Below are 25,157 nucleotides of genomic sequence, written 5' to 3'. Positions count from 1 at the left end.
TTCTATTAGAGTCCAGCAGTAGACAGCACATCACACAGTGAGTAAACTCTTCACGTATGACAGTTTTATTTACCTGAAACCAAAGTTCATGTGATACATTGTACAATCATCTCTGAAAATACAGTACAGCAGTTTGGCAAAAATGCCAGTGGAGGGACTGTCTGCCATCTGCCTCATGGTTAAACTTATGCATCACTGCACCGCTGCACGTCCGCCTTCCCAGATACGGCAAAATCTGCTCCAAACACGTTGCACATCTCAGTGCAAAGCAAAAAAAACAAAACAAAAAAGGCTGTTTGGTTTTTAAATATCCCATAAAAGTATTTCCTTAGGAAAGATGAACTGTTTTTTTTAAGCTTATTTAACATTTGTACTATTTGACGAATGTCTATTCTATTAACCAATACTATACATTGTCTATTACACGAGTCTGGTTAAACAGATGGCTGATTCAGCGGACATGCACCGTGGAATATCGTACACTTTACTGTACACGGTACTAAGATCTTCTAAAAAGATGGCATGAGAAATGTAGTCTAAGGCTCTTCATGCAGGAGGATGGAAGGACTGATGAGGTGGGGTTGGCTAGTTTTCATCAGACATGTATTTATGGCCTTTCTATAAAAATGATGTATGAACTTCACGAGCCTCTGTCTTCATATTACTTAACTGACATGCAGCTCCTGTAAGATGTGCTGCCCAAAACACACATGCACAACACAAAACCAAACCAAAGTTTCTGCAAGGAATTTAGAGGAGAGGTGGGCTTACTTGGCCTTTGCTGCAAAGAAACAGAAGAGAGAGGGAGAATCAAATCAGTGGAGATCTGAGTAAAAGCATCCGAGCAGCAAGTATTTCAATCAGTACTTCTTTTTATAATACCAGCAAATACATTAAGGCCATGCAACCGGCAAGCAGAGGATTTGATCGAAAGACAAATGCAATAAAAAAAGATGCACAAATAAAAAGCAAACAATAACACCTTCACTGGTGTTAAGTGTCTCTGCCAGTTGCCAAAACATGCTGCCAGTCTACAGTCAAAAATAACTGGCACCAGTGACGCTGTGCCAGCTGCGAATGCAAAAGGCTTCTATTGCTACCGAGCATGTCATGTGGCACTTGGTGACACTGAAGGCATCTTCAAACAAACTCTCAAACACCTTCATTCCCCCTCTTACTCATGTACCATTAAAAGCATAATTTACAAAAACCTGCTAGTCCTATCAAAAGTATGAGGTGCTCTCATTCTCATATCAGCAATGACAGACAGCAAAGCTGCGTATGCGACCACGTAAAGATGAGCGAGCGCGAGCTGGCATGCAGGTCAAAGTGTACTCACTCTGCAGGTAAACAGGTGGAAGGCATTGGAAGAAACCACAGTTAGCTTTCAAACTAAAAACCTCAGAGCACTCACTGGCCTGGGATTACTGGAGCAGGCATGCAGAAAGGCTAAGACCACGCTTAAGTAAACTAGTGTAAATGTATGGAGCAAACTGACAGCAACAACAACAAAAAATCTATACAGAGGCTCTACTTTGTGTGCTATGTACAGATATACAGACTCTTCCAATGACCGGTCGTCCATCTTGTGCTCAGTTGATAAGACTAACAGCTTCTTGGTGCCTTTTTACATATTCAAGTACAGTATGTGCACATAATAGATAAATTAGAAAGACTGCCGTAATTAAGATGCAAAATTAAGACTGAAAGTCGAGACTAAGTCTCATGAATCAAACTAAAAAAAAAAAAAAAGTAAGATCAAGACAAATGTGTTTTCTTCAAGTAAACAAATTTAACAACAGGCTTTATCAAAAAAAAAAAAAATGCTCTGAATCCAACTGGTAACATATCTTCGTCCTCTCCCCTCCAATAACAGAAAGAAATAGATTAAAAAAAACGTTAAAATATGCGCGAGGGCATTGTCTCGACTGCAAAACAATTTGGTGCTTACCTCAACACTTCCAAAGATCAAATGGTTGATAAGACAAATGTAGTAATGGTCATATTATCAGCACTGAGGTAGCTGTGCTCTGCCTACTGCAGAAAATAATGAGTGACCATGCATGGAGCTCAAAAATGACTGTAGAGGTTCACGCCAGGGCAAATATATTCAAGTCTTTACCCCAAAACTAACTATAAGGTCCTCAGAATCACATCCTGCATTCTGCTCCCCACAGCCCCTCCCAAAAATTACAAAATATTAATCATTACAAAATAGTGTAAATTCTCTGTACAGCTCAACACACAGGTCCGACAAGGTGGGCATCTCTAACTGTTCAAAACAGGGGATCAAAAGAGAGAAAAGCGTGATGGTAAAAGAAAACACAGACATAATGCCAGTCAGAGTCATTAAAATATGACTGAACCCCCAACCCCCCGCCCAAAAATATGTCTCGGTGAAAATGTCCTAAATACAAAACATCTGACAGCAGACAGACTGTCAGAGCAGGTGCAAGTGTTGACTGTGAGTTGTTCTGAGTTAATGTAACTGTGTTAGATGTGTGTGTTAATGTCCACTTCACACTGGTGCACGGGGAGGGTAGTGTACTGGAGTCAGTCAGGGCCACAACATGGCGGACACGTTAGTGTCGGTGCTGTAGATCCACAGCACCAGGGGCAGGGAGATGGCCACAAAGGGCCAGGAGATGCCCTCGGCGCATGCAGACAGAGAGCAGCCTTTGCTGGCCGGCTTCTCCAGCTGTTTACCAAAGTCCAAGTAGTTCCTGGCAAGAAACTTTAGCAGCTCGTCCAGCAGGATGACGGGCAGGGAGATCTTCAGCACCATCATCCACTGGGTTGTATCCAGAGGGGTGATTTGGAAGATGACCTGGGAAAGTGCACAACAACATTCATCTCTTAACATCACAGATACTCTTTACCCACAATATTTTACAGGATTATGAGTGCACATGGTGTCAGCATAGCTAGCTCATGTGCAGATAAACTTCTACCCGTCCAAAAGTCACATCACATTCAAACCCACAGCACAAAGGACCATAAGGGACATTGAGGTAAATGTTATGGGGCGCACTTAAAGGAAAAGTGTGACATTTTGAGAAATATGCTTTTCACTTTCTGGTAGAGAGTTACTTAAGAAGATCGATACCACTGCTTATGTTAAATATGAAGTTACAGCCAGAGGGCCGTTAGCTTAGCTTGTCATTAAGACTGGAAACAGAGGAAAGAGGCTAGCCCGACTCCCTCCAAGATCTATTTCAATCTACCAACAGCACCACTGAAGATCACTAATCCAGGATGTCATTGGTCCAGACAACAAATAGTCCCTGACATGACCCCCCCACAACTGGTCATTTTTACACTCAGTGCTGGTAACATACCAGCACCTTTAACGCTCACTAATCAACTCTTTCGCCCACTGTTTTCTGTGTGCGTCCCGACTGTCACCCATCTAATAAAGGCAAAATACCAAAGACCTTCTGGTATGTGGTCCGACAAAAACGTGTGAGATGCAGGCATATGAGTGTCAATTTTAGCTTAATTTTTAAGTATTTTCCTTGTATTTAAAAGGGAGCCCATCGATTTCCACAACACATCTGCAATGAGGCCATACAACCACCAGGGGGCAAACAGAAACCCATAACTTGTGAAACTTGCTTGTGTACTGCAGTGGGTAACTGGATTATACAACAGCCAGCTCATTTCTGAGTTCTGTTCGTGAATGACATCAAGCCATCATTGGTTAAACAGTTTCTTTAAAACTCACAGGCAGAGGTTCCACATAGAGGATGAGGAAGTGGAGGGACATGGAGAGGCAGATGGCCCCCAGGAGCCAAATGTTCTCCCAAGGAGGCATCCTCAGGAGGGACTGGTTCTCCGACAGACTGACAGAGGAGAGAACACAGATGGTGAATTTATCACCTTCGCCTTCATTTTCTGAGAACAAATTATCCTTCAATATTTCAGAGAGGCACCTGTTTACCTGTTGAGAGCATTGCACATCTCAATGGTGACGAGCACAGACAGGGCCATGGTCATAGGGTAGGGTGACTCAAACACGTGGCAGTCCAGGCCGTCAAACTCTGGGTTGTCTGGCGCACACTGGAGGAAGTGGCTCTGCGAGGAGGGAGGCAGGGGAGTGAGGGGGAGGCAAAGAGCTGAGGGGAGCTGAAGGATGATCACTGACAGGCACACTTACCAGCTGGTACAGAGTGAGCTGAGGTCCATCCTCAGAGACAGTAAACCACCAGGCAGCAGCTCCCACTGTGGCTGCACCCACATAGCCTACAAGTAAAGACACCAAGTTACATCCTCATACACAAATTACCTACTTATCAAACTGCATTAAAGCAAATCATAGATTACTCTCTTTCAAGAGACATGATCCATTCTCAACTAACCTCCAATGGCCAGGTATCTGAAGAAGAGCCAGCCAGAGATGAGGGGCTCCTTAGCATTACGAGGAGGCTTCTCCATGATGTCCAGATCTGGGGGGTTGAAGCCCAGGGCGGTGGCAGGGAGGCCATCAGTCACCAGGTTGACCCAGAGAAGCTGAACTGGGATCAGAGCCTCAGGGAAGCCCAGCGCCGCAGTAAGGAAGATGCTATGAGGAAAAATCATCATCCAATCAATCTATCATAATTCTGTCCTACTAAAGAGTAACTGCCGATATCAGTACAATCCTAAGGCCGTCTGCTCCTGAGGAGACTCACCAAACCACCTCCCCCACGTTGGAGGAGATGAGGTATCTGATGAACTGCTTCATGTTATTGTAAATAGCTCTGCCTTCTTCAACAGCAGCCACGATGGAAGAAAAGTTGTCATCAGCGAGGACCATCTCAGAGGCTGACTTGGCCACAGCAGTGCCAGAGCCCATGGCGATGCCGATCTCTGCCTTCTTCAGGGCAGGGGCATCGTTCACTCCGTCACCCGTCTGTGGAGACATGATGTTACAGAGGAGTAGTTCCTTTGCTCTGACACAAGCAAATCAACACTACAAATATGATGCTCACCAAGAAAACAAAGACAAGACACCCAGAGGTTTCAGAACACTTTGTTTATCACCATTAGATGTTAATCAGAAATGGATTGAAGGCCAACAAGCAAAGTAAATAAAAATGCTTCTAAACCGATTTCTAATAAAATGTCTTAACAGACTCGATTTTCACACTTCATTACCATGGCAGTGATCTCATCAAATCCTTGCAGGAACTCAACGATCTTGGACTTGTGGGAAGGTTCGACGCGGGCGAAACAGCGAGCATGAGTCACAGCGTCACGCTGATCGTGGGGCGAGAGTTCATCGAACTCCCGTCCGGTGAAGGCCATGCGTTCCACGTCATCCTCCTCGGTCAGGATGCCAATGCGGCGGCAGATAGCCACAGCTGTGCCCTTGTTGTCCCCGGTGATCATGATGACTCGGATGCCAGCCTGGCGACACAGCATGATAGAGGCGGCCACCTCCTGCCTGGGGGGGTCCAGCATGCCAACGCAGCCGACGAAGGTCAGGTCGGACTGGACACACAGAGAAAAAGATGTGACTGAATGTTTGGTGCCACATACAGCGAATGTTTTTGCTGTAACGACATGCAAACAACTGTACCAGAGATTCAAGAAAAATTCACCTCGTACTCCGAGAATTTGGCCGTGTCGGAGAGTATCATCTCCTCCTTTTTGGGTGGGCTGTCTCTGGTGGCTAGAGCCAGGCACCGCAGCGTGTCACGGCCTGTCCCATACTCACGGATCACAGACATGATCTTTTCCTTGATACCTTTGCTGAGGGGAACTTTGGTGTTGCCAACTCTGATATAAGTGCATCTGTCAATAACTCCCTCAGGGGCCCCCTGTGAGGTGGAGCAGAGGAGGAAGAAATTCACAACATGGTAGAATACTCAAACTCAAAGCCATCGAGAAGTCCTCACTACAGGATTCTACCTTGACGAACATCTTGCCCATGGAAGAACGACTGTTTGGGCTGCAGTAGACAGACATGGACTTCCTGTCTCTGGAGAACTCCAGGGTGAACTCCTTCCTCATCAGCTGCTTGATCACCTGATCAGACAAAAGGACAGGCAGGGTGAGAAAAAGCTGCTGAGTGGGAGCAGTGGAACTCTGCAGAGTGTGCTGACGAGGGAGCTGGTGTCACTCACTGAGTTGCAGGCGTTAGCTCTGTCAATCTTGGACAGGCTGTGGACTTCAGTGTCAAAGACGTTCATCTTTTCCACCAGACAGGTCAGCGCGGTCTCTGTGGCCTCACCAACCTTCTCGTACACACCCTTCACCTGAAACATCAGAAACATTCATGCAAACATTTTCTCCTCTTCAGCAAACATTGCACACCACATGCCACGACTGTCACTTGTCTATTGATCAAGAATGAATCATATCTGTAGTGTATCATAGTGCTGTGTGTTATTCAGCTCAGGATTCAGACCTCATTGAAGTCCAGAGAGGAGTCATTACACAGGGCACAGATGGTAGCCAGTTCAACCAGGGCATCATTCTGGGCGCACTTCACTTGTTTACCGTCCTGGTACCTGAGGACAAGTACAGAGTATTAACCCATGTGTGTGTATATACAGTTCATTTCACAATAAGAATGTTGTCTAATATTGTGTTTAAATACCCGTCTTCAATTCCATATACTCAGTTTAACCTACAGGTTCCCTAGTGTAAGGTACTCACACTTCTCCCTCAGGTGCATAAGTAGAACCTGTGATGGTGAACTCTGATAGAGAGCAGCTGTCACCTTCAGCCTTGTTGATAACGAACATCTGAGAACAAAAGAGCGGGTGGGACAAACAAATATGAGTCTTTTTCAAGGCAGCCCCCATTTGATGGAGTCAGCATTTGAGTCGACACCCGTTTCTTTACTGACACAGCAGGTGGCAGCAGAAACTGCAGAAACTCTAAGTGGACCTGAAGAGTGAGAGCTCTTTCTGAACAGCAGATAATCCTGCAGTGTTACAGAGTGCGTCTTTGTGAGGGCCAGGCTGGGTGGCCTGCTGCCTAATGTGAGAAATGGGTGTTTAGTTTCTCTACATGAGTAAACACAAGAGACTGCCAGAGAGGCTGAGTAAAGAGAGATGCTGTGCCCAGAAGGAAGAAGCTGCAGTATCAGACATACTCCAGGAAGTTTGTTTAATCTGATGTGTCTATGTCTGTCTAATGCGGTGGATGAATACAATTTCAACAGTTTAATAAGAAAATATTCAAAATGTAATGATTATCAATGAATCTGATGTATTACAACACTATTCTGTTTCAAATGCATCTCCATATGCAGCTCGGACACACTGGCTAAGTGGGCCTGATGGAGGCTATTCTCACCTTTGGGCAACGCTCCTCCTTGTTAACAATGCTTAACTGGACACTGACAACAGCTTGATTCCATTTTTATTATCAAATAATGTGTGTGTGCTATTGTGTTTTCTGCATTGTGGAAATCATATGGCCCTACAAACATTGAATGCATGTCTGCACATGTTTGAAACAAATGCTTGCATTTATACTTCAAAAATCATAAAAAAAATAACCTTTCTATTGAGATAGCAATGTAAATCCAATTAGCACAACTCTTCAAAAGGCTTCTGTTTGTGTGTCCTGAGTGCTAATGTTTTCTTTGCAGTGCTTTAATATATGGCTCTCGGCTTTCTGTGAATCCCTATAAATCACTGAAAACAGCAGTAATTCCAGAAGCACAAGGCTATTTAATCATGGCCAGTAAAACATGTGGCCCAAACAATTCTGAGGCCTAAACAACAGTTTGATAAAAACTAGAAATTAATGTCACAAGTCTAATTCAGTCTGAGCCAACGTTCTGAGAAAACACTGAACAGGCAACAAAAGAGGATTAAACTTTAATAAATGCTGAAATCTCTTCTTAATGTGGGACCAAGTAGCACCGGTGCCACTCAGAGAGAGAGAGAGAGAGAGAGAGAGAGAGAGAGAGAGAGAGAGAGAGAGAGAGAGAGAGAGAGAGGAACTATAGGCTGGTTGCTTTGCAGCTTGATGACGCAAGGTCAGTTATGCAACAGCAGCACTGCAAGTCATCCAACAGCTCAATGTAGATTAGAGAAGCGGCAGCACGTTGTCTTCTTGTTAAATAACCTGAATACCTGATCACAAGGAACACTCCACTCCGTCTGTTTGCACAGAGTGTATTAGGGCTGCTTGATCATGGCAAAAAATCATAATCACGATTATTTTGGTCAATACTGAGACAATTTGACACAATTATCATTGACTTTGAAAACATCATGCATTTACTGAACTTTAAAAAATGTATATTTTTCACAGTGGATTCCCTTGAACTTTAAATATAATTCAACTGAAATGCAAAAAAACAATAAATGTCATGTACAGCAGCATCATGGGCTTCACTCTGTCTGTATATTCAGTTCTGTCGGTGTGATACATCTGAGTTTTCTCTAACTCATTCAGTGTTGAATGTACTTGGCGAGCAGCGACACACTGTCAGCTCCAGGCACGTTGCGCACACACAGTCATTACTGTAGAGCCGGTACTCGCACTGCAAGCTGTCACATGACTGGGCTGTCTTCTAACTTATTTGTACAAGGCTTTGGGACTGCCACAGTGCGTAACAACTATCCATGCCTGCTCTCCCAACGTAACCACTCTGTATGAGTGTGCGCCTGCTGTGTGCACACGTGTGTCATGTGATATCATACCTAACAGCCGAATTGGCTTTACCTTTCTTGTTGACCAAAGACTCTGTGTACATTATCTTGACTCAAGCTGAACTAAACATGCCACAGTTTAGCTGAGCATCACTGCAAAACAGAATGCAGCACAACCGTTTTATCTCGATTATCTTTTTTTGGAAGCAAAAATTGTGAACTGAATATAAAATTTGATTAATCACACAGCCCTTAAAAGTATTAGCATTTTAGCTGAGAAATGCATTGAAAGTGATTACATAGTCACAGTCTCTCCAACTACTGCCACCTTATTGAAACTCCAGGCAGGGACAACAAAGATGACAAAGCACCAAACTGCTCAGCAATGCACCAAGAGAAAGTGTGTGTGTGCGTGTGTGTGTGTGTGTGTGTGTGTGTGTGTGTGTGTGTGTGTGTGTGTGTGTGTGTCTGTGACTCACTCTGCAGACAGACATCTGGTTGGTGGTCAGAGTTCCTGTCTTGTCAGAGCAGATGACAGAGGTGCAACCCAGGGTCTCCACGGACGGCAGGCTGCGGACGATGGCGTTCTTCTTGGCCATGCGGCGAGTGCCCAGGGCCAGGCAAGTGGTGATGACAGCAGGAAGACCCTCAGGGATGGCTGCCACGGCCAACGCCACGGCGATCTTGAAGTAGTAGACAGCCCCGCGGATCCAGGAGCCTCCGTGAACAGGGTCGTTGAAGTGGCCAATGTTGATGATCCACACGGCGATGCAGATGAGGGAGATGACCTTCGACAGCTGCTCCCCAAACTCGTCCAGCTTCTGCTGCAGGGGCGTCTTCTCCTGCTCAGTCGCCGCCATTTCATCACGGATCTTTCCGATCTCTGTGTTAACACCAGTGGACACAACCACACCCACGGCCTTCCCAGCTGCAATGTTGGTACCCTGAAAAAGCAAGTAGTATTCATGTGGGCTCAAGTACATCTGATAGCATCTCACACATCTTGAAATAACAACAGGAGCGAGTTTTTCCAGGAAGTTAACAGACACTAAACAAACAAGAAGTCGGAGGAGATCAACAGGATGTGTGATAACGTGCAGAGTTCAGCTTACAGAGAAGAGCATGTTCTTCTTGTCCTGATTGACAGCACGAGGGTCAGGCACAGGGTCGGTGTGTTTGATGACAGAGACAGATTCACCTACAAAGAGGACAGACGGCAGCTGGTTATATCAGTTTGCATTCGTCTCTGCCAATGATCTGAGGAAGAATGCACAGCCACTTATCTCTACACAGAGATCTATGAGACAGAATGATCACTTGTGCTGCCTCACTGATCTTTCACATGCTCATGAATATTTCAGCTCAGAAGCAAACGTGACATGATATGACATGATGACTTGAAATGATACCTCTAGGCTAATTCTGCAGCAACCTCAAATGATGTTGTTCATTGCCATCCAGCTATTCTGGTTCTTCAAACACAGGCAGAGGATGGATTCACTATATTGGATGAGGTTATCTTAGATAACTTTGTGCTCTTATTTTGAAATAAAGGGAGTACAGTGAAGAGCTAGAGAATGGATTTTATCCAAAACATTACTATTGAATGAAACTCTACAGTAGCCTTGAAAAAACAACAGACTGAACTCTCTGAATGCCAGTTACAACTGCTTTTGAAACCCATGGCCAGTGAGGCTGTGATAAAAAGTTTAGTGTGCAGTAAGAATAATAATTTGAAAAAAACGTAAAAATTTCAATTAGAATTAACATAAAAAGACCAAAACAAATTAAAGATAACAAAACAATTTAGAACCTGTACTGTTTCAGTTCTCCAGTGTATAAAAACATTCATATGCCACAGTTAAGGCAAACTAATCGATAAAATTCTGTAATTAAATCTATTTAATAACACTAATGTGATCAGGACAAACTGAGAATCTAACTGACACAAAAGGCACAGGAATTTGATGGCTGTGATATGATCAGCGGACATGTCTTACCGGTCAGAATGGACTGATCTACCCTCAGAGTTGTTGACTTGATCGAACAGATACGGATGTCAGCGGGGACCTTGTCTCCAACTGTAACCAAACAGACCCATAATTAGAGAAAATACACAAAAACGTGAAGAGCAAGAATACACAGAAAAATCCACTGGAAACAAAATGAAACAGTTGAAAAGGATCTTTAATTAAGTCTGAAGGGTCACGTTAACGACAAGGAGAACAGTTGAACTGTCACAACATCATACATGCCAGCCAAATGGTCTTTTACACCACATGAACAGCACTTGACTAACGCTGCAGGTTTGATGAAGACAGAGTCCACCCATGCGCTCCTGGTACTGTACAATGCTGCATGTGTGTCTGCAGGCTAATTGAAGATTTAACAGATGAGATGTTGCCTATCTTCTGCAGGCAGTAACTCAGCATTAGCGTAAACTAAACTGATTATTACACGGGGGTTGGTGTACCACACAGCAGCAGAGCAGTGCTGCCATCACTGCAGGGAAAGAGAAGGAGAGCCAAAGAAAGAGGAGGAAATGAAGGACCTGTGAGCCATAAAAGGCCTGTCTCAAAGGAAAAGGCCAATTTGGGTACATCAGAATTGCAGTGACCCAATTCAGCTTCCTAATGGTACATAAAGGCAATGGAAACTGGGGAAATGGCTCAGGCTATGGCACAGTTCCGTGGGCGTAGTCTACATATAGGCTTGCTTAGTTAAAAATGCAAATTGTGTCAGAGTGTTACAAAAGACTGCAACCAAGAACATGGTGAGTGGGTCCAGGAGCCCACATAGGCCTGCCAAACATCTAAGAATCAACACTGAAGTGTACACTCAAACTCAATCATGACAAAAATCTGACAACAAAGATGTGATAAAATGTACTAAAGTCCAGATCACCCCCTCCCCCCATGTCCTTGAGGGATGGGAGGGGAAAATAGCAATGGAAGCATGCATGCAGCCAAAAATGGAAGAAGCACTTCAATATGTTCCCCAATGCACTGAACAGGTTTAAATGAGCACAGGAAGACACAACGGGACAAAGACTGGGCCCAGCTCCTCCACATCACCTCAAGAGTCCAGACATTTGGAACACACCTCATCACTGTACTGTCTGGATGCTCACATTTTTACACATTTCCAACTTCATGTACAAACTTAATGAAGTCGCATGCATTTCAGCACTCTCACTCCACAAGAGTTGATTTCCCATCATGAGACATGACCCTGTGAGAAGCTGGATCAACTTATTAGATGTCCTGACAGGGGTGCCAGGAACTCTGATCTGTCAACAGGGATTGGCCAGACAAGATAGACAGTGACAGCTTTTCTGAGAAGGTCTAATGTTGAGCTCAGCTGCATCTTCAAACCACCTGAATCTGGAACGACGGGCCAAATGGAGGCTTCACTTCTCAGAAGGTCACACAACCCGGCTCACGGACAGTGATGTAGGCTCTGGGTCAGTTCAAAGTACAAAAACAGTGCAGTTAAAGACTGCAGATAACTTCCAGATGGTACGGATCAATGATCTGCTGTGCATTGAACAGAGGAACCAATTTCATTGCTCCACTCGTAACTTTCTTAAGAGAAACTATCCCACCGCTGGAGGAGATTAAAAGGATTACCCTTAGCTGCACCACAGGAACTTCACATGAAATGTTTTCCTGAGAAGTCAGAAAGCTTTTCAGTCACATCCTACATGGTTGTTTAACACTTCCTGTGCTACGGCATTACCTTTGAGGAAACGCTGACAACTTTTTATAGAATGCTGAGCCAGGAAACATGGCAAGTGGGGATAGGCCTCCGACAATGGAGCTTTCTGATGTTTGCATGCAAAGACACCAGGAGAGCGTTGAGACTGTGTGACATTGTGAAACACTGGAGTTGTCCTGAGGCTGTGTTACACTGCAGACCTGCTCTAATGAAGTGTGTGTATATCATCTGTCCCTTTGTGTCAACATCCTACTTGGTCGCAGTCCAAGTGTCTTTTCAGGCGTAACCACACTTTCTCCTCTGTGCTTGCCAACAGGTCACACAGTCCCACAAGTTTTACAGAACCAAAGACTCAGACCCGGTGATGCATTGTACCCAATATGACTCCCTGAGGTGCTTTTTAAAGCAGACCTTTCAACAGCAGGCAAGGCAGTGACTGAGGCAGAACTGCCAGCTTTGGATGGCACCTGCCTCTGCCGTGTGTTAGGGGATAGCGTGCGATGCGGCGGGCCAGGTTTCCTCTGGACCCAGCCAGGAGGCTACATGTGCTGATGGCAGCTGAACAAAAGGCTGACCTCCAATCATACTGAGTGGGTCATTTTTGAACGGTCAACAGGTGAACACCCCTGCAGCTTTCCAACACAGATCCACAACTGATTAACTCGCAGACCACATTTACATGTGTAAAATATGCAAATATGTTGTCCAAATGGACATGTTATCAAAAACCGGTCAAATTCTGACATTTCATGGATTCTTCTTTTCTTTTTCCCCTCTAATCTTCAGCAGCCAGGTGCACTAGACAAGCTCTGTTACCATGACTCAGCACAACCGATGGGAAGTGCCGCGCAAGGAAGCTGATCATCTTGTTTCTGCGAATGTGTTGTTTACATGGGTGCCACCTTGCACTTTCTTCATTGTATCAGAAGTGCATTTAGGTGTGCATGGTCAGGTGGGCACTGCAAACCATTCAGGGAAGGAACGTTGCTTTTCTGTCCATTGGCCACCGTGTTAAGACATGGGCAATGTCATGAGAGAGTTTCACTATTTTATCAGCAAACAAGGGCAGAGTGAGTCGTGTTTAGTTAGCAGTTGTCTGGGAAGAGATAAAATAATATTTACCACCAGCGGACAAGTTTTGTGACTTTGTGCTGTTATGTTGTCACAGATGCAAATATATGTTGGCCGATGCTGAAGTTGAACCGCACCTATGACCTCAGTTATGTAAGCAGCATCTCTACACTGTATCCCTGAGATCTCTGCTAGTCTGTTGTGAATCTTAAGCAGCCACACACTGGGCCTCCACATAGTACGCAACTGTTGCTGTTGCCATAGTAACAAAACTTGTCCCAGGACTGGGAGCACTAAACCTTGTGTCAAAATTAACTGGGGGTTTAGAAGAGGCCTGGCAGAAATTACATGTATTTTACCATGACACAATTAAACCTGAATTTAAATCAAGATCAACCGCTACACTGCACACATCCCACACATGCATGCTATGTGCTAGGAGAATACAAGGATCTGAACTTTGGACTTTTGATTTTCTGGTGTTGTAGTTAGAGAAAAACATATTGTGAAAGCTGGGAGGCATTACAGAGAGTCTATTAGCAGACTGAATGTAATGTAAATATCACGCAAAAGCTCGCATCTAACTTGTCCTCGCAGCTGTGTGACACAAAGCGTTAATGTGAAAACAATGATCAGATGAAGTATAGATTTTAAATCTTAAACGACAGGTCACAAATCTATCTTCTCTTCATGTCTTAAGGTCAACATTTAGTGGTGGCCCCTCATTAAATCCTGACCTCACACTCCCATCTATAACCTCATGGCATGGCTTCCCAGCAGTCAGTGCAGTTAACAAGTCTAGCACAGTGAGCTGAATGGTGGTAAATCTGTATAAGATTAGAAGCCATCTTTAATAATGAAAAACGACTGCTGTCATGTGTGGTACTTAAATGAATAGAACACCTGACATTTTGGTCAGTGCGTTCACATGCAGACATCTCTGCAACCAAGCTCTGAGCCTGCTGATATCGCCGCCTTTACCCGGCTCTGTTTGGTTTCAATGAAAACCACGGGGCCCTTCTTCAGAACTTCATCACAATTAAGGTTTTTGCATTTGTAAAGCCTCTCTCAATGGTCGGCGAGATGACACGTTTCTCTCAGTCTTGCTGACAAGTCAGGAACCTTCGCCAGAGGACAGTCCCTCAGTGACAACGGACGCTTGCCAGACCACATTAAATGCCACATACTATCCATGGTGTCTGGAATCTTAGTGGGGGTGCGGGTGCTGATGGGTAGGGTCACTGTGTATTGAGCATGGTGGGGTGGGACGGTAATCCATGAAGCGCTTCCCTATAAGGTCATCTCTCTCTAGCACAATAGAAGCAGATGAGAGATCCCTCCCCCCTTTACTGCCCCCCACATGAGCCCCCCTCCTACATCCAGACGTCGACTTCACAGGCAGCAGAGAACAAACCCACTGAGTTCTGCTGCTCTGTGAAAAGGCCAGCATTCAAATCTGCAAGCCCTCAACGCCAAAATGTAGCTGGCAGCGCACAGTGTATGCTGTGTTATGACAAGAGCTGAAATTCACTGGAAGGAGCTTGTGAACGCCACATGTTGTCAATTAATGTCATTTCTTAGGGGTTAAGTGGGGCAACAAAAGTCTTTATCAGATTTTGGCTGTTGGGACTAGCTCAATCTAAAACCAGTGCAAATGTAGATCACAGTAAAAACCTGGTTTATCATTGCTGATCGTATCGATTTGAGGATTTTGAAATCTAAGCTATTCAGACAAAATCACTGATCTGAACAGTCAGTCAACAGAGGACAAGAGACTGGACACCAAAGACTAGCACAGACAGCAGCCTTTGGTGCTTCAACTGCTTCAAGGTCAGATTTGAAAACACTGAGCTACCAAGATAAAAGCAAGCATTAAATAATGCAGTTTAGATAAAAAGCTGAGAAATGCATAACACTGAACACTATTTACATGACATGAAGCAAATTTCAGCGAGCATGCGGCTGTGAGGCCGACGAGCGATGAGGTGTGAGTAGGAGGCTGCGTTCAAACCCACAGCAGCACCCTGACAGAGAGCAGCAGATTGGCTGCAGGCTATTCTTCTCACGGCTGAGGCAGCCACAGAGGGCTCATCTCAGTGTCCTCTACCTCAGCTCAGCAGCCAGCCGGCCAGCATTTGCGTCATCGCACTCCTCCTCTGCGTGGCGGGGGTCACTTTGCAGCTTCATGAAAATATTCATAAAAAAGGGAGCCTGACAGAAACCATTGTGAAAGATATTTGGAGGATTTGAGAAGTAAGTTGAGGCGATGAACGTCTTCTGACTGCAGAATAAAACATCCAGTTTTGCCGCCTGCTGGGCTGCATTTTTGAGTAAGCCTCGAGCTGCTGACAGCAAAGTCTCCGGCTACCTTTGTCGGGAGTTTTAAAATAACTAGATCTTTAATATGCAAGGGTAGAGTGCATCTGACTCACAAGATTCTCTTTAAACCGGAGCCAAAAAAATTAAGCTTTCTACACGCTGCTTCACTCACGACACCAGGGTTTCCCTGGATTTTTGGAGACAAAAGTGGGAAAGGCAGGTGAATGTGCACGGCATGAGTGGCGTACACAGTTTGTGCGCACACCTTTACAGTGCTGTGCTGTAAAAAAAAAAAATCACGATATGACAGACAATAGTATCCATAGGGATTGAAACCTTATACCGTGTGTGCTAATCAGTTTACTTTGGACTGCTCGGAGGGACAATACAAAGCACGTAACGGCTTCAAAACTGAAGCTCAAGCTTTATTTTGAAAAACTGAGTGAATGTTAAGCCTCATTTGAAGCCAATAGATGGATGTGGTAACTTTTCATGTCACTTTTTGTGCCGTCTCACTTAGTCATACATTATGTTATCTCCTAACTTCTTACTGCAACGCATGCTTGGCTGGTTTTGTTGTGCTGCTCTGCTGTGTGCATCATCAGTATGTGTGTCTGCTGCTGCTGTATGTAAATGTACTTGATAGACATGCCCCATGGGACATTGACTGTTGTACTTACATAATATACTTTAGGTTTTCTGCCAAATAAATGTTGTTGAGATGCCTAATCCTGCCACTTGTCTAACTCTGAGAATGAATCACATTACATTTGGTAATTAATCAACATTATGGGGCAGCTTACCTTTTCCATGTGGATGTGGGTCTATTATACCTCAAGCACATCCATTTCAAATCATTTTCTCTTTCAGATATATTCCCTCACATTGCAAATGGAGCAAAAAGAGGAAGAATGTGTTTTGAGTTGAGTATCCATTTTATATTTGTAATAGTGTGATACTACAATTACCACAAAAAAGTCATACCACCCACCCCCACTCCACATACACAGAGGCTCGGCATGAACAGCATACTAACATGCTGACAGATTCTGCGTTTCTGTGTTTTTAGCTGAATTTAACCAGAAAATATTTGGTTAAAATGGATCAATGATGCTGTTTTGCTCTCATTGTTCTCTGAGAAGTTTCAATGGCAGTCATGTAATGTAGCCCCTGTGTGTTTTATGTGTAGTGAACACTGTGCTGGACTCATTTTAAAAAACATCCTTTTAAATGCTACACCGCCTGTCAACAACTGATCATCATATGGTAACATGGGGGACAACTTTGTCGTGTGTCCTCTGATTAAATTGGCAGGCAGTTAACAGTCAACTCAATGACAGGAATAACAGATGAATTATCTTAAAAAGTGACATGTTTTCTTTTTAAATAAGTTGTGTGCGGTGGATAACATTCATTCACATGTGAAGAGTTGTTCATGTGGATATCAAAAAGTAAAAAATAAATATTTGGATTTGCTTCCCCAGAGCGTCAATTTAGGCAAAACACCGCCTGGCGTGTTTTAAGTGTTATCAACAAATTAACAATTCGTTTTTGTTTTAAATTATTTAACTGTACCTTGTCAAGCAAAGTTGAAGCAAACTTTTGAAATGTCGCAAAAGAAAAAAAATGTTTCCATAAAGTGAATAAACTAGGCGACGCAAAGTCTAGTTTCATCAGAAGTCGGCGGTAGAGGCTGTGTTAAGAGGTTGAGGTCACGAGGCAGAAGCAAAACCAGCTATTTGCAAACCACCAATAAATAATAAGGAAAAAGTTGGTCTGCTCATCAGTCCACATGTACCTGATGCTTTTTTAAATCGACCATCTCCATCAACCACTACAGGTCTTCACACCCCTCTGCTCTCCCTCCTCTGTGTCTCACATTCTTTCCCTGTGGGATAGTTGCCCTCTGTCCCTCCTTTATTCTCTGGTGTGGTAGAATAATAAGTGAATTAGCAGCCACTTGTCACAAGATGAATGTCATGGCCACAGTTTTTAAGATGGAATGTTTTTTTGCATGTTACTCAGTGTGTCATATGACAGCTTTAACCATTTCCTTTCGTCTTATTGGCTCTCCTGCAAGACATACGCTTTAGCGATTACTGAATCTTCGTGCACTTCAAAAAATGTAGATGAATTTCAATCAGATTATGCAAAATATTCCATTTCCTCACTTGAAGAAAAAAGCACCGCTCAAGTACAGTCCAGCATCACCAAACCTATGTGCTTTTGCTTTACAAATAATGAAAATTCACTGACAGTCTTGATCTTGCAGAAACTGAAGGTGTCATTCCCCCATTGCCTCTAGTGCCGCACATAATGTGGGTGTGCTTGGTATGAGTGCATCGAAACAGTTGCTCATAAAAGGCACCAATAGTTTTGGTGTTGCAAAAACAACAACAGCAAAAAAACATTTTTTGTCAGATTTTTCAACAAAGGCGGCAGCCAGTAATAGAAAGATGGCCCACCACAAGGATTAGCATGGTCAACAAAAGCTTATAATTTACAGTGTACAGTATAACAATACAAAAACCATACATTTGATTCCCTGAACAGACCTACTGCATTTGCCCTTGTCAAGGTTACTCAGGAGCCCTGCTGAACACTGTCCCACATCTCCCACTGTAGCCATGTTCCCCTGAGCAGGATAGGAGGGGCACGTACAGGGTGGGACCAGACACCTGTCATTTTCTCGACTGTCACTGCCTCTATAAATACTGCATTCCATAATCTAACCGGCCAATGACGGCTAAAAATAAAACCTACCACTATGCACAGAAAAACTATGCATCACTTCAGTGGCTTCGGGTTCAACAGAGTATGGAGATAACGCTCGAGTCTCAAGGGCTTAAACATTCCTCAACACATCCGTCTCTGTTCATCCCTCTGCAAAACTGTATATACACAGCGCACGCTGTGGGGGAAACGGCACTCTTACAAATCAAAGTTTTACATCCTGAGGATTTCAGCTGCTGGAAAATGCTGACTGGACCTCAGCAGCATGAATCACTCCAGCACTCAGTTCACATGTGGGGGGGGGGGGGGGGCACTAATGTGGGCCTTGACAGCACTTGCATCCAGCCCTTTGAGACAAGGGGTTAATAAGAACATCTCAAAATACATCACTCTTGCAGGGTGTCACCTCTGCAGTGGCACATGGGGGTGGGGGAGGTTTCAAATCAAGCCTGTGCTAAAGAGAGAAAGGCTGCAGTGGCATTAAATTGCCAATTTTCTGTGAATTTCACGGTTTGTGTGATATTCAGAGGTCTCCTTTGCTTGAGTCTACAAATCACACCAACATCTAAACTTTTCACATTTCAGTTGGTGATGCTAAAGTCTAAGCAACACACAACTATTAAATACACACACACACACACACACTGAAGCACTGAAGCCATGTTTGTCTAAACACGCACAAGGTCAAGAGGAGGTCAACCTACCAGCAACCTCCACGATATCACCGGGCACAATGTCTCGAGCCTTGATCCTCTGCACGGTTTTCCTGTCCTGCCGGTACACTTTGCCCATCTCAGGCTCATACTCCTTAAGTGCCTCGATGGCATCCTCAGCATTGCGTTCCTGGGGAGGAGAAAATACAGTTTGGTGCCAAATATGTCTGAGATGAACTGATAATATCACATAAACTCCTACATGCATGTTCTTGTCTCTGCTGGACTAAATGGTTTTACGGTCATTTCCTTTTCCATTCTAAGAAAAAGGAAGTGGGATGCTTATTTCATCAGGCTTCAGTTGGGCACATTTAGGTGTTCGGTGTATGAAAATGGAACTATAAATCACATCATTTGCCCCTTGATGTTTTCCAATTTTATCCTCCACCAGCATCTTCATCCTTCATCAGCAAGAAGAACACATCAGTCGGAGTGGACTGCCCACACAAATAAATAAGCCAGCCTCATATGTAAGCGTCATACAGACAGACTACTCCCTTTCAACAGGAAGCTTTCTTTGAGACAAACTTGAGACAAAGATAACTTTCAGCACAGTGTTTATCTACAGAGCAAGTGAGGTCCAACAGACGTGAAGACGCCCACGCCACAGCCAGCTGCCACACCGACAGAGAAGTTTCATTCACTCTCGGAAACGTTCTACGCCCATATTCAGCGGCGTCTTTAATGTCAGTGCAACAGCTTCAGCACGTTCTGTCAATGTCTGTGCTTGCTGTTCTTACGCAATCTAAATACAAAAATCTTTCGGTTAAACTGCGTCAGAGGGGTGCTGATTCAACATTGTGGACACGGCCGTTGATACATCTAATGCAGCCTAATCCATTGCCACATTATTGTGATCAGCTCGATGAAGGTAGAAGACTGTGGTGCTGGGTTGCTCTGGATTTCATTAGTTGTAAATATTAGTATCTCTTTCTATGTTGGTACAGCCTCTAAGATGACATTTTTCCACAACCCACCGTAAGACTGGCACTGACAAACAATAGCTTTCAATACCATACTAACTTTAGGTAATGCATTGATTTTTACAGGCATTTAAATACATTTCACGTGTCTAAATGCTGGCTTATTATCTCAAGATGATGCCCTTAAGTGTCTACTTGTACCAGTGAAATCAGCAATGTGATTTACTTCATTAAATCTTCACAATGAATAACAGAATACAAAATTCAAATCATCTAAAGCCCTGTTCTGAAGACACAATGGGGATGTCGTTGGATTTAAATACAGTGACTTGCCAGGGATGTTTCTCACCTGCCACACACCGACGATGGCATTGGCTATAAGAATGAGTAAAATTACAAAAGGCTCCACGAAAGCGGTGATAGTTTCTTCTCCCTCCTCAAACCAAGCCAAGACCTGAAAACAGTATAAGAAACATGTCACTATTTATTAAAGACAAAACAGGTAGGTATTAGCTTACTACGATGACAGAACAATACTGAAGCACCAGCTGTCTCATAGATGGAGACATGCCGCACAGTCACACATTGTGCATACAAATCAACTGGATGGGTTTTTAATCTCTTAAACACAACGCTTTCGTAACAGCCCTGCTTTGTTCCAATAATTTAGCTTTTTGTCAATTACCAGAGACTTGATATCAAAGCCAGAGATTGTTAATATCTGAGGATAATCCCACACACATCTCATAGAAAACTTCACATACTGGGGGAAAAAAATAAAATAAGAAATAAATCACATCATAAACGCTTCATATCGTACTTGAACTCAACACTTTCCTGAATATAAATTACAAATAGGAAATAGGAGCGCACATCTTCTCAGCATCAGTCAGCTACTGGCAGTGCATTTATTCTACTCAGTGTGTGTAACTGTTGCTGTTCTCTTGTGGATATGTCTAACTATTGATTTTTTAACGGCCAACACTGCACAGCCCATCTGAACTGTGTAGGAATGCAAGTTTCTTTACAAGCATTTGATTCAAAAATGAAGCTCATCAAGAAGACTGTGTGTAACTCACATTAATACTGTTGGACCTGTCTTATAAGTGTATGATTAAACAGAAAACAATGTCAATATTCTCATCCGAAGTCTCATTTGGCTTGTTGTCCCTGAGAAACCTGCCCTAAAATTAGCCTGTGTGTCACAAGCAATTAGTTAGTGTCTCGTGATGTAATAAGGCAATCGACCTCAGAAAGAGGTTGTCAGCATCTAGCTGTGGCAGATGCCAAAGACATTTTAAATGGCATAACTTAAATGGCGAGCATAACTCCTAATAGCGGTGTTAATACAGTAGCGCGGGGCTCAAGTGTTGCATGTCCAAACAAGACCAAGATATTCACAATACTCACTCTAAAGCAAAACAATATACATACTAGGGCTACAACTAACCAGCATTTTCATTATCAATTAATGTGACGATTATTTTTTTACACATTCAATTAGTCGTTAATACTTTTTTGTCTGACCAGCAGTCCAAAGCCAAAGATATGCAGTTTACAATAAAACTAATGAAAAGCTGGACTAGTCTTGAGAGTCAGTTTCAGAGAAACCACTTCAGCACTTTAAGATTACCAATGTCAATTAGCTTCCAGACTGGATACATATTAAAGTATGGGAGTGAGTCTGTGCTGAGGTGGGCATGTGCCTTTGTCTGATCAGAGCCCTCCCACTGAGGGGTGAGGGCCCAAATTTGGTCTCGAGTGGTGCTCTGTTCCCCTGTCTGACAGCAGCCACTGACACCTCTGTATCACCTGATTGGACAATGCACAGTACATACCAGCTCACACATGCACAGACACACACACACACACACACACACACACACACACAGACACAGACACAGACGCACGCACGCACGCACGCACGCACGCACGCACGCACGCACGCACACACACACGCACACACACACACACACACACACACACACACACACACACACCTCACTCATCAAAATGTTCTTCAGGCATCTGTTAGTCTACTGTACTGATGATTCAAAGAACGTGAAAGAAAAGAATGAATTGTGCAATTAATTGTGTTTCTGATCTGTAACAGAGGAATTAAAAACATACCTACTTCTAAGTTAAATTTACATTAAAACTCTAGCATGTGCTTCCTGCTTAATTTTGGTGAGCCAAATATTGCAAAAATAGAGCCAACATTATGTATAAATGTTCATTTGATTTACTTTTGGAGTGGGTTTGGAAACACGCTGATGATGCTATCACATCATGACAGCCCACTATTAAACATTTACCTATCTAGCACTCAAAGGCCTGGGGGGGGGGCAGGTTAAGTCATTACAAAGCAGCCATACTTGACAAGTCAAATGTCTTACTTGGCACATGGTGATAGCAACTCAATGCTGCTGCTGCTGTTGTCACCATTCCTCAGAGGGGTCGCTAGCCTTCTCAGCTGTTTAGCTCTCTGATATGCGAGTGTAACCCCAGCCGGGTAACACAAACTGAAGACGTTCACACCATGCACTGCATAAACTGTCTCCTACCATTCAATACTCAGGGCTTAATAATAATCCCATCTGCAATGTTGACTTCACATAAACACTCTTTCAGCCAGAGGTGGAAAGGGGAAGCAGTCTGTAGGATGTGGTGACTGACATTCCCTTAACGTTTCAGATTAGCTCTCTCATTCACTGGACAAGTTATAGCTTAAGAGACAGGAGTGATGGTAGGAATAAAAACAAGCTACCTTGAACACACAATGTCACAAGTGCAGGAGATGCTACAAAATGACTCAGTGGGTTCAGAATGAGAGGACACAAGTCTGCACTGTGTAAAATAGCATCACTGATGCAGCAACTTCAATGAGACAGCATTTTATCAAACAGTGCAACAAGACGTAGTGATATACTTACAAAAGATATACACGCAGCCAGCAGAAGAATTCGAACAAGTAAATCTTCAAATTGTTCAAGGACAAGTTCCCACAAAGATTTCCCTGCAGAGAGGAAAGTTGGTCAAAAAAACAATGCATCACAGAAACTTGTTAAAAAACAACAGTAATAATATCAGTGACAGCATCATTACCTTCCTCTGCTGGTAGCTCTGTGTGGAGAGACGTCAATCCAAGGAGCATGCGCGAAACAGTCAAAAAAGAAAAGAAAAGGAAGATTAGCAGTGTATAAATACTTTCTTTTTTCAATGTTTGCCAGATGGAGATGTGCCTCCCAGTTCCTGTTTCTTGATGAGGAACTAACTCCTTGAACAAGATCAGTGTGTTCTGTGAGACTGTGAGTGTTACCTTTAGAGAGCTAAAGCTCAGACAAACACTGCCAGCATATTCCCAGTTACACTTCATATTTTGATGATTTAGTCATACATGCTGTACAAGTAATGAAGACCATATGGATCTGGATGACCATTAAACAAGAACCAGGTTTACACTTCTAACTATGGCGTACAAATTTATTACTGTAATCTTTATTACACAACAGGGAAAAAAAACCCAGGAAAACTCCAATCAATCTAAAGGTCATAGAGATTTAAGGGGAGGGGGGGTATACCACCCATGTCCTCCCAGGTGATATTAATATAAAACAGCTGTTTAAGGCTGGGACAAGAGAGATTAACTTTGAAGGACAGCGTTACTCCAGTGATCCTGTGGCCACTGTTCAGTGTCAAATGCCAGCCTGATCTCCAGGCACATGGGCTGATGTGTTGCAGTTTAGCTTTGAGAGCACCCGACAAGGTTACTGTGCTCAACAGCGTTCAACAATGTCCAGACATTTGACAATTACTGTCAACAATGTCACCATGAGACAATGTTTAACAATGTTACCACAGTCCAGTGTTTCCATCATACCATGCTGCCCACTGATACAATCTTCAGTAATGTCACCAAGCCTAACAATGCCCCAATGTAACAATGGCCTCTAAGTCATGATTCACTTGGTGCTGTGGAGCTGATGGGGAACCCTCGAGGTCACCACTGGTGACGTCAGCCAAATGGCTTTAAGGAGCCGGGAAACATGATGCTGATGACTTTTACCACACACAGTGAATACTGCGCCCACAACGCACATGTTACAATGACATGACATTTTTGAACCCCGTCTCAGTCACAGCAGCGGTATCTGCGGTGGTCTACAGCGGAAAGTGTCGTACCGTTTAGGCCCCATTTCTCCTTCTGACGCTTCACCTCGTCCAGGGAAAGTCCTGTGCTTTCATTGACGCAGAAATAACTGTAAACTTCTTCCACACTCTTCGTGTGAGCGTTCTCCATGGCGGACAGACGGCTCCTTCCCACACAGCTTTACACGAAACACTGCCGTATGGTACCTTCAGGCTCCTTAAACACTGTCAGCACTGTCAGAGGAAGAAGGAGTTCGCCAACTGAGAGCTGAGCAGTCACACTCGGGTAGCTACCGACAGCTCCTGACCGTGGTCTGACGTTACCGTGCCCCCTGGCTCCTGTAGATCTTCTACGGAAGAAAATGTTGTTCTGAGCAGAATTCCCCTCCTGACTGGATGAAAATTACTCTGAGCGTCCTCTTATCTCCGAAAATGGAGGCAAAGTGTGTGCAGCAATGTCCTGTGTTGAGGACCGCGTTCGCCCGGTCCAGTCCACCGTGCCGTGCCGTGCCGTACCTCGCCTCGCCGTGGCGCAGCTCTCTGTGGCTCCGCGCGGTGCTGACAGTCCGGTTTTATCAAAGCGCCTCACTGCTGCCCCTCTTCCCTGCGCTGCATGTGGACTAATATCATTGGACGAACGGTGGCAGCTACGTTCAAACCAGGGAGGCATGAAAAAACACAGGAAGCGAGCAGGAAAAGGCAAGCTGGAATTCATTCACGCAGATTCTGTTGCGTACAAACCACAAAGCTAGGACAGTTTGCTTTGGTGTGAGTGTTTTTTTGTGTTGCCCGCCATGTCTGCCTCATCGTATATTGCCGATATGTGACATGTGACCGATATAAGTCATGACTGTGATGGAAAATATCCAGCGGTGTTGCAGTTTTGTGCTTCTATCCCCTGGCCTTTTATCACGAAAAGCCACATTTGACGCAGT

At 43.9% G+C, this 25,157-nt stretch overlaps 1 protein-coding gene across 2 annotated transcripts; it reads right to left on the bottom strand.

Moving 5' to 3' along the window:
- Nucleotides 1-42: 42 nt before the first annotated feature.
- On the bottom strand, nucleotides 43-24,796 carry atp2a2a (ATPase sarcoplasmic/endoplasmic reticulum Ca2+ transporting 2a). Of its 2 annotated transcripts, none has more exons than XM_070965394.1 (21): nucleotides 24,256-24,796; nucleotides 23,179-23,196; nucleotides 23,007-23,089; nucleotides 20,423-20,527; nucleotides 19,142-19,280; nucleotides 10,598-10,678; nucleotides 9,710-9,795; nucleotides 9,077-9,541; nucleotides 6,643-6,731; nucleotides 6,392-6,494; nucleotides 6,108-6,239; nucleotides 5,893-6,009; nucleotides 5,583-5,801; nucleotides 5,137-5,472; nucleotides 4,671-4,891; nucleotides 4,359-4,561; nucleotides 4,157-4,242; nucleotides 3,941-4,074; nucleotides 3,725-3,842; nucleotides 1,340-2,827; nucleotides 43-781 (listed from the first exon to the last, which is right to left on the bottom strand). In XM_070965394.1, the coding sequence occupies exons 1-20, from the start codon at nucleotides 24,371-24,373 to the stop codon at nucleotides 2,558-2,560; spliced, it is 3,123 nt and encodes a 1,040-aa protein (XP_070821495.1). In that variant the 5' UTR covers nucleotides 24,374-24,796; the 3' UTR covers nucleotides 43-781; nucleotides 1,340-2,557. The 2 variants fall into 2 exon arrangements, with proteins under 2 accessions (XP_070821495.1, XP_070821496.1); XM_070965395.1 differs by having other exon boundaries at nucleotides 631-781; nucleotides 2,707-2,827; nucleotides 24,256-24,772.
- Between the last annotated feature and the right edge of the window lie 361 nt (nucleotides 24,797-25,157).

This window comes from Chaetodon trifascialis, chromosome 6, assembly GCF_039877785.1.
Source record: "Chaetodon trifascialis isolate fChaTrf1 chromosome 6, fChaTrf1.hap1, whole genome shotgun sequence".
NCBI lineage: Eukaryota > Metazoa > Chordata > Actinopteri > Chaetodontiformes > Chaetodontidae > Chaetodon > Chaetodon trifascialis.
Note: the sequence above shows the minus strand (reverse complement) of the source record. Positions and strands in the feature narration are given on the sequence as shown.